The 9136-nt window shown below is 55.9% G+C and overlaps 1 protein-coding gene across 2 annotated transcripts in view; it reads right to left on the bottom strand.

Moving 5' to 3' along the window:
- LOC119090399 (plectin) overlaps window positions 1-9136 on the bottom strand; it is a 79056-nt gene that overhangs the window by 50961 nt on the left and 18959 nt on the right. For both annotated transcript variants that reach the window (XR_005093221.1, XM_037213196.1), the window contains exon 7: window positions 7069-7263. Coding sequence is in view for 1 of the 2 variants with exons in the window: in XM_037213196.1 (XP_037069091.1) it covers window positions 7069-7263 (195 nt within the window). In the remaining variant the exon portion in view is untranslated. The remainder of the gene's footprint in view (window positions 1-7068; window positions 7264-9136) is intronic.

Below are 9136 nucleotides of genomic sequence, written 5' to 3'. Positions count from 1 at the left end.
TCTACTTTTCATGTTGCTGTAACTGTTCATCTATCAGGAATACAGCCTCAAAGGTAATGAAGGGTAGGCCCAGTGTTTTCTTTGCACGCTGTGAATTTATGTTGAAGGACATTCGGAACCATTATTTTACGACGGTCGTTCTCGCGCGGGGTGCGTGGTGTTACTTCCAGTGGCCAACGCCATTCCATTTCCCGGAAACTGCAACCCAGACCATCGCTGTCCTCGCTCCCGAGATTTCGGGCGCGCAGGCTCAAACCTTTTGATGTTATTTGTTTCACTAACCAATTCTGCAAAAAAAAGTTTCTCAGGCAAACGTAGCATGGCCTGGCTCGTTTTTAAACGCGTTTCGACCCACTGTTTTCAACACAAATTAAATTCCTTGTGTCTTTCCGGGCAAGAAGGTCTGCCGAGTAGAACACTAGGACCCACATTATAGCTCCAGGTCAGGAGCTGAAGGGCCGTTCCGTTCCACCGCGGGGTGTCTTCCGCCGTTCTGCTTCTATCATTCTGCCCGTGCTGCCATTCGGGCACCACGGGGTGGGATTTCCTTGTCGATCCGGATGCCCTTGGAGGGATACATCATATCACATTTGTCCCTTCCTGACGCTGAGGCGGTCCAAAAGTTGGCGCACAGACTCCAGCTTGGCTTAATGGGCCCATGCTGGAGTTGGACTGCAGGGGCAGCCGTTCGGTACTGGCTGGCACCGGACCCTTGCATGGTCTCAATGTGAACACGCGTTACAAACGTTATCAATCATACGTTAATCAACAATCATACGTTACAATGTTTCTTTTCATTGTTAGAGGGCCCCGGCCAGCGCAAGAGGTCCTCTGTCATTCGGGGTTCCGTCTCCGTCCCTGTTGAGCAATGTTCCGCTGACTGACTCGAATCCGCTTGTTAACGCAGAACACCGTGTTAGGCACTGGGCCTCTGATAGGTACAGGAGTCCCGTATTGTTGCAGGGGCTGTGACCAGTGCAAATCGCCGACCCGGCCTTGACCCTGCTTGGGAAATGGGCCCCAGGAGATCAGACCGACACAGAGCCGACTGTCTGATGTTGGTGATCTCTGGCCGAAATAAAACGCTCTGACTCGCGGGTCCCAAATCAGTACAAGGGACTCTCCAACTGGCATTTCAGATCACGGTCCTACGGGCGGGGTACGAAATGTGACCTACAGCCAGCTCTTCGGGCCCCTCAGCCTTCCAATCGGACCTTTGATCTTTGGTCCCGAGAATCCCTTCGTCCACCCTTGGACCTACTGAAGCAAAGCCTGTGACCGACTTGGGGCCACCAGCTGACACATGACACCCTGTTAAGTAATGTGGACCCCTGACCGACGAAGGGGTCAAATTAATTGTTTCAGGGCCCAGACAATCGTGAGTTGTGGCCCCCAGCCTTGCTCCAATTTGGCAAATGGCCCCCAGGGTTCAGAGTGACAGGGATCCAGCTGTTCGGTGCTCGTAGTCTCTCGCCGATCGAGACATCCGCATTGTTTCAGGGATCTTCAAACGGTGCAAGAGGACCTCTCACTGATATTTTAGGTCACGTCTCTGCGGGCCGCGGTTCTTTATGCCATCTACAGCCAGTCCTTCGGCTCCTTATGTCCTCCAACCGTTGATCGTTGGCTCCACTGGGCCGTCCCGGGCCCCTCTTTGGGCCTCATCGAGCACTACCCCTGGTTGGCTCGGAGCCTCTTGGAACACAGGACCATATTTTAGGTACCACGGGCCTCTCACAGATACAGGGGTCCCGACTATCATAAATCGCTGTCTCCGACTTTGTAGCTGATTGGGAAGCAGGTCCTTAGGCCAAGCCGACTCAGAGCCGAGTGTGCGGTACTGGTGATGCTTGACCGACATATCGGCCCATATCGACCCAGGGGGCCCCTGATGAGCGCGCAGAGCCCTCTGGATGGCAATGAAGTGCCAGGCCCTGCGGATCGGGCCCCTGAATGCCACCTCCGGTCAGCATTTTGGGCCCTTTGGGCCTTGAAATTGTGCCCTTAATCATAGGTCCAGAGGGGTCCATTTGACCCCTCGGGACCTACGATTCTGACCATCCATAAGACTTGATCATCCACTTAAGAACTGGGGAAGGCACGTGTCTATTATTCCCCCCTCCTGCCTGCGCTACTGATGTCATGCAACATCCAGCAACTCAAGCGTTCAATTCAAACTCATTTGCTTGGTGACAGCAACGGCCGTCGATTGGATCTCAATCACGGCACTGTAAGGTACAATAACGTGATCACACGCTGACGCATTGAGAAGCAAATCTACCAAACAGAGAATTGTGCTGCCTAGAACAGTCTTCTCCAGTTAAAAAGTATAACAATAGGTATAGGTGAACTCATTGCATCACACCTAATGCTTGCTCCAATGTCTTCAAATGTGAGACATTCCCTTAAGATTCAGAGGGTAAACGTTATATCAGTCATCGGCATTCAGCATAGTCATTTTTCACAACAGAAGTGATTAATGCATTGTCTAGGCACGTACCCACATAACAAGTCACGGACAGAGGTGATCCAGGTTTGGAAATGGAGCCTTGGGTATAGCTCACATCTTGGCTCACCTCATGCAACACATTTCTGCCGCGGAGAAAGTGAAGCTCTGTGTCTAAGCCAGAGGATGGCTTAAGTCACAAGGAGAATAGTTCCGGTGCGAGTGAACCATACGTATGCAAGAAACTGTTGCAGTTTTCTGACCACTGTTTGAGTTGATTAAGTGACATAGTGGCCGCTTGTTTAAATGTTGCATTATATGTGAGATTCTGCACCTGGAATAATGGGTATAGCGTTGAATACATCAAATACTTGAAATCGGGCTCCCAGGCGCAGTCAGCTTTTCCGGGAACATTTCTTTGCGGGGACAGGATTTCCAAATATGGATTGCGGGCCGGTCAGTTATTTAGTCTAAAGAAGGGGCATCTTTACAATACACCATCTAGACTCGGTGCTTTATGTCGAAATAGGGGACAGTGATGTAGCCGAGGGCATGTAAGGAGACGGCTGATGAGTGGAGCCGGATGGGGCCCGGGACCATGGACGATAGATAGTTCCATAGTTCAGCAGGAAACATGCCCAGATAATTCCACCGACACCCGGAGAAGTCTACCGCTCTGCGACTGGTCGATCTCGACCGGGCCGGCTTCTCTTGACCAATGAGCGGGCGGTATCTCGCCGTTCTGTCAACGTCGGCCGGTGCCCAGTTTGGCAACGTTGTGTTCTGGCGTGTTTAGTGCTCGCTGATCCCGAATCGATTCCATAGGTTTTGTGTCGAAGGTGAAAATGTGAATGGAGCATATTAATACCTCGTGTGATGTTACATTCCAGGCAACTTCACGGGTGCAGCGTTGAATATGACAAATATTCTGAGGGACGAGTCCCCATGCTACAGCACCCACAAATACTCATTTCAACCACGCACAATTTACATCTTTGTTTGTGTAACATATTTCCAAGATAAAGCGGCAAACGACTGATATTGTTGCTTTGCCCGTACACATTTTGTGCACAGGCGTTGGGAGGCGTCATTGCTTCTCACGAAATAGGACGCACTGTGCGTCGGCCGCCATGATCAGCCATCAGAATGCCTTGCCGTGGTCACAGACCGACAATGCAAACGGACGGTGGCTCCGCCCAAATTTCTAAGACTAGCCAATGAAAGACCGGCTATTAAATGCTAACTAATGAAATGAAGCCTGACGGCCGATGTCTTTGGCATTTCAGCCAATGACAAGGCAGCACGGCGTTGGCGATCGACAGCACGGCGACCATTGGTCAACAGCCTCGGGGGGCCAGTTAACGCGCTGCGGGTCTCCGGTTCGTATCGCTGCTGCTCCAGCATTGCCGTGTATTCACTATCGCCGTGTAGCCGTGACTGCAGCATTGTCAGATGTGTGCGACGGCTGCACCAGTGGCGTCGGGCAGCCAGCGGTCGGACAGGACGCAGGTGTGCGGTGTTCGGTGATGTGCGGCCATCGGACGTCACGCTTTCCGTGCGCGTGCGACTGGCAGGCGGTCCGCAGACCAGCACAGGCGACAGCAGACCACTGTCTGCGGACGGGCCGGTGACACGAGCGTCCGGACCAAGCACCAGCCGGCCACAGGCTCACCCGCCAACCGGGGGCGGCTCAGTGCAGACGCTCCACTGGCGGCCGGCTGGGACGCAGTCAGACCTCGCCAACGAGCCGCCCGTCAGCAACTGACTGCCGCACAGCTCCAGCTGCACAGACACGCTGCTCAACACGCCTCTCCCAGCCCGCTGCCGCTCGCAGCACGCGGCTGCAGCACGTGCCGACACAGCACGGCCGTGCCGCGCGGCGTGGCGGCAGGCACGTGCAGGCACGTGGCGACACGCGGCATCGGCAGTGGAGGGCGTACGTCGGTGGGCCGGTGACACGTGGCTGTGGCGTGTCGGACGGCGGCGGCGCACCTGACCGGGCCGGGCCGCCGCAGCACTGTGGCCTGTGTGATGCTCACCATGGCTTATATTCCCTCAGGCTGAGCGGGCCGGGCGGCAGCGACGGCAGACGCTGCAGATGCCCGGCTGCCGGCAGAGCATGGGTCGACATCAGCCACCGAACACACACGGCGGCTGGCTCACACAAACACCGGTCACCGCAGCACTGGGTCGTGCGCTCTGTCTTCTCACCGCGGCAACCCAGGCGCCACGTGAACAAGCGACCGCCGGGGGTGCAGTGTAACAATGGAAGGTAACACGGTCACCCAGACGGTGCAGCGCCACATGACGTCACCAACAGCGGTCCAACATCGCCGAGGGTCAGAGGGTGGCGGGTCAAAATGGCGGGGTCAAGAATAGCCACCTTTGGAGGCACGTCTAACGCAAGCGGTGCCGGTTCAAATGCCCCCGACGAGGATGCGGTGCGATGCACTTTCAACGTGCAATCACTGCTTACTTAGCTGACTCGAAGCCCAGCCGTCGGACCAGACTTAGCGCGACAATTCCAGCCCCCGTTAAATAGCCTGGGGCGCATAATCAACGATCCTATTGACGGAGCGACGAACGCTCAGTTCGCTCCATCCGTCGACACGGAGGAGAGCGGGTGCGACATCCACCTACCGAGGACCTCGAGTGTGACGTCACGGTCCGGGGGCAGCTGGCGCACCAGGCTGTCTACCAGAGACCTGGTCCGGTCTAGGTCAGACCACCACCTCCACCCCAGTACCGTCAGTGATGGACAGCCGAGCACCAGCCTGCAACAGAGCACAGCACACGTCACACCTACAACACCGGCACACAGCGGAACAAAGGGCGCACCACCCACGTGCTCCGTGGTGCGTCACGCGCCCCATCAACTGTTCGCCAGCGTCAGCAGACGTTAGCCTGCGAGGCTTCCGCCGCCGTAACAGCGGGTGCCGCCCCCTGCAGCCGGCTCTGACTGGACGGATGACGCAGTGGGGAGCCCGGTGTGACGTCAGAGCCCGTCCCGGCCGCAACACTCCGGGCACATGGGGCTTGCACCACGTGACGGCCCTGGGAGCGGGACGCACAAGTGCTGTCTCGTGGTGAGCTCAGCTGCGGAGGAGCAGACTCTACGGCCACCGATATGGGCCGGCACCGGGTCACACCTACGGGGGGATGGCGACGCGGAGGGGACAGGGCGAGCACACCGCAGGCAGGGGCACAGCCTGGTTCATTAAAGCTGCAGTCGCTGGCCGTTCAACACCGGCCCGTCTTGGGCCAGGCTTAGACTACTGATCGAGGTCACATATCAGCTGCCTCGGCTGGGCTCGGCTGGGCAGGAAACACGCCGAGAGCTAAACAACAACAACAGGCAGCCTCCCGGGGTGTCCAGGCCACGTGAAACGCCGCCAGTTTGCAACGCTCCTCATCTAATCGCCTTCGTCACGTCCCCCACCGGTGAGCTCACCGTGTGACCCCATCTGTTGAACAAGACTGGCACTCGGACAGGTTCAGCATCCTCAGACGCGGCCCGTGTAGCCGGTCCAGTGTGGCGTCCGTCACAGCTGACAGCAAGGCCAGGTCCAGCTCACGCAGCTGCCTGAGCCGCGGCAGGCTGTCCAGCCCAACAGCCGTCACCCTGCGACACCCTGAAAACACAAGAAGCCGGACCGGGTCCAATGCATCAGCACTGTCACGTGATCGCCAGATGACGTCAGAACATTAACAGCGGCTGAACCGCTGGTGCTGTAAACAACACCGCCTTTCGCAACTCCATGGCGGAGCCACGGTATGCGGGGTCGGGAGCGTGTCCTATTGATATGGAACAGCTGCCTTTAATGCGTCACTTCAGCTGCACCATCACCGTGTTGCCACTACGGAATACACGGAAACTGCGTGATGTGGAATATGCTCACCGTATATGCTGAGTGTGTGCAGGCCTGGCAGCAGGTCGGGCAGCCGCTTCAGCGTGGAGTCGGTGACTCCACGGGAGAGCGCCACGTCCAGGTGTCGGAGGGAGGGGAGGCCGGCCGGCGGCAGGCAGAGCTCCAGCGCCGGCTCCAGCAGCCTCGCCGTCAGCCGCTCCAGCTGTGGACAGCCGGCCAGCACCGCCGCCAGGTCTGCCGCCTGCAGCCCCTCCACATCTGACACGTGCAGCTGCCGCAGCCGAGGACAGCGGGTCAGCTGACGCAGGCAGGCCGGCTGTAGATGTAGACAATAGGCCACCGAGAGAGCCTCCAATGACTCGGGGAGCAGCGATAAACACTCTCCCCGCACGTCACTCCGCGCCACGTCCAGCCGCCGCAGGGACGGCAGGCGGCGAAGCAGCACCTCCGCGCACCGCTCGGCAGATCCGGGAGGCAGCGTGACGTCCCCCAGCCGGGGACACCTGGTCCACAGCCCCTCCAGAGGCTGTGGGGCCGCGTCGAAGTGGAACAAATCCACCGCTTCCAGGTGTTCTTCGAGCCGGGCTGGAACGACACACGGGTTTCAGTTTGAGACAGCGCTGCGTCCTGCAGCCTTTGCCCTCGCTCCCAGACTCCGTCCGATAACACGGCGACTGAGGCATGCGCCATTAAATGGTAACGCTTTAGATGCGTCTGTCGCACTCACACTGACAAAACACACAAAACACTCACAGACGACGTCAACGGATAACGGCGCCGGCGGTGACCAGATGACATGGTCGGTTGTGAGCCGCCGCAGGGACGGCATGCGGCGTAGCAGACGCTCCAGCCGCTCGTTGTTGGCGTGCCGCACGTCATCCTCCGTAAGGTGCAGGTGGTGGCGGCGCTCAAGGCTGTCGCCCACTGCCTGGCGCCAGCCACGCGACACTGCCGGCACCGACAGAGCACACTGTACAGCGGACCGCAGACGCAGACGACGTTCATGTGCGACAAAAACATTTCCACCGGTCAGCACACCCAGCCAGTGACAACGTTTGTCGCGCAAGCGTGACAGTGAGTTGAAAACACACGTCACTGCCATTTCCCTGTGAGAGTAGGAGATCTTACACTGGCGGCGGTTGGCGGCCAGGTCGCTGGCAGCTGGTGCTGTCTTACCTGCTCGGAACACCGGCGCAAACAATCTGCATCAAGCGGTCCCATAGACAAATAACATGACAATTTGACAACTGGAGGGCTTTAAGTCTGGACCCTTGCGACGATAAAGCCATGCGTAATGCAAATTGGGCAAACTAAAATAGTACAGCAAATGATCCCGAACTGAAGCTGACACCTGTCAACCATGCCACCCTTTAGCGTGATCATTACCTTCACGTTGCACGATCTGGAGGGTAAGAGGATTATCTTCGGCATATCTTTTTGCGACTTCTTTAGAAATCATACGTTGGGCTCAATTTGTACACACTTGAACAACGCGTAAAAACTTGGGCTTTTTTTTACTTGGGTACCTGTATTGCCGACGGTGGGGAGAGAGCTACGCTGGCTGCAGGGTTCCTGTACTGCCGTGATGGAGAAATGCTGTAAGGTATCAGCGGACGTAGTGACGTCACTGAAAATGGGTTTGCATCGATCGGGGCTCTCTTGGGCCGACTGAAGGCTACAAGGCATTTGCTAGCGATATGATGTCACTGGTATTCGACTGGATATGCGACGTCACTGGTTGTGAGGCTTTAGGGATCTTTTGGGTGCAATGAATGCCGTAAAGCATCACCTGACGATATGTCGTCGCTGGTATTCAATGAAACATCAGGCGCAACAGGCCTTATTCCATCTTTACCTTTCGTACCTGTCTGCTGCAAGCATTTGCGTGCCGAATAAAAGCTTGACCGAACCACCTGAATGTGTGACGTCACTAATCATCACTTGATACGAGTGCACTTAGGCCCCACGGCCGAGGTGCATCATGTTCCGTGAAATATCACCGGGTATCGTGACGTCACTGATATTCGACTAAATATTGGTCGCAACAGGTCATGCTTCATTTTTACCTTCGTACCTGTCTACTGCAAGCACTGGCGTGATGAATAAAAGCTACCAAATCACGTGAGTGTGTGACGTCACTGGTCATGCATTTTTATGGATCTTTGGGGGCCAACTGAGGGCCGTAAAGCATAACCTAATGATGTGACGTCACTGGCATTCGACTGTGTGTGATGTCACTTGTGATCAGATTTTACGGCCTCTTTTGGGCCGACGAAAGGTCATACGACATTAACTGAAGATGTGACGTCACTGGTATTCGAATAAAATTCGGGCGGGACAGGCCATGCTTCATCTTTACCTTTGGTACCTGTCCATTGCAAGCATTTGAATGCTGAAGGAAGGCTCCGCCGAATTACCTGAGTGTGTAACGTCACTAACCATTAATTTATATAGACTGCTTTGAACCCACCGTAAGCCACACCACATCAGCTGACCATATGACGTCAGCGGTTTTCGTCTAGATGTCATGCGCAACAGGCCATGCTCTATCTTTGCCTTTCGTACCTGTTTACTGCAAGCATTCGCGTGCTATATCAAGGTGATGCTGAACCATCTGAGTGCGTGACGTCACTGGTCATGAGTTTATACAGGCTCACTTGGGCAGCCCAATGCAACAAAGCATCATATCCTGTGAAGCAACGCGGGATGATATGACGTCACTGGTATTCGACTCAACATCAAGCGCAACAGGCCATGTTCCATCTTTACCTTTCGTACCTGTCTACTGCAAGCATTAGCGTGTTATATCACGTCATTGGTT

Source organism: Pollicipes pollicipes, unplaced genomic scaffold (genome assembly GCF_011947565.3).
Source record: "Pollicipes pollicipes isolate AB1234 unplaced genomic scaffold, Ppol_2.1 Scaffold_1600;HRSCAF=1878_pilon_pilon_pilon, whole genome shotgun sequence".
NCBI classification, from domain to species: Eukaryota; Metazoa; Arthropoda; class Thecostraca; order Pollicipedomorpha; family Pollicipedidae; genus Pollicipes; species Pollicipes pollicipes.
The sequence above is the reverse complement of the archived record's forward strand: the minus strand, read 5'-3'. Positions and strand labels throughout refer to the sequence as shown.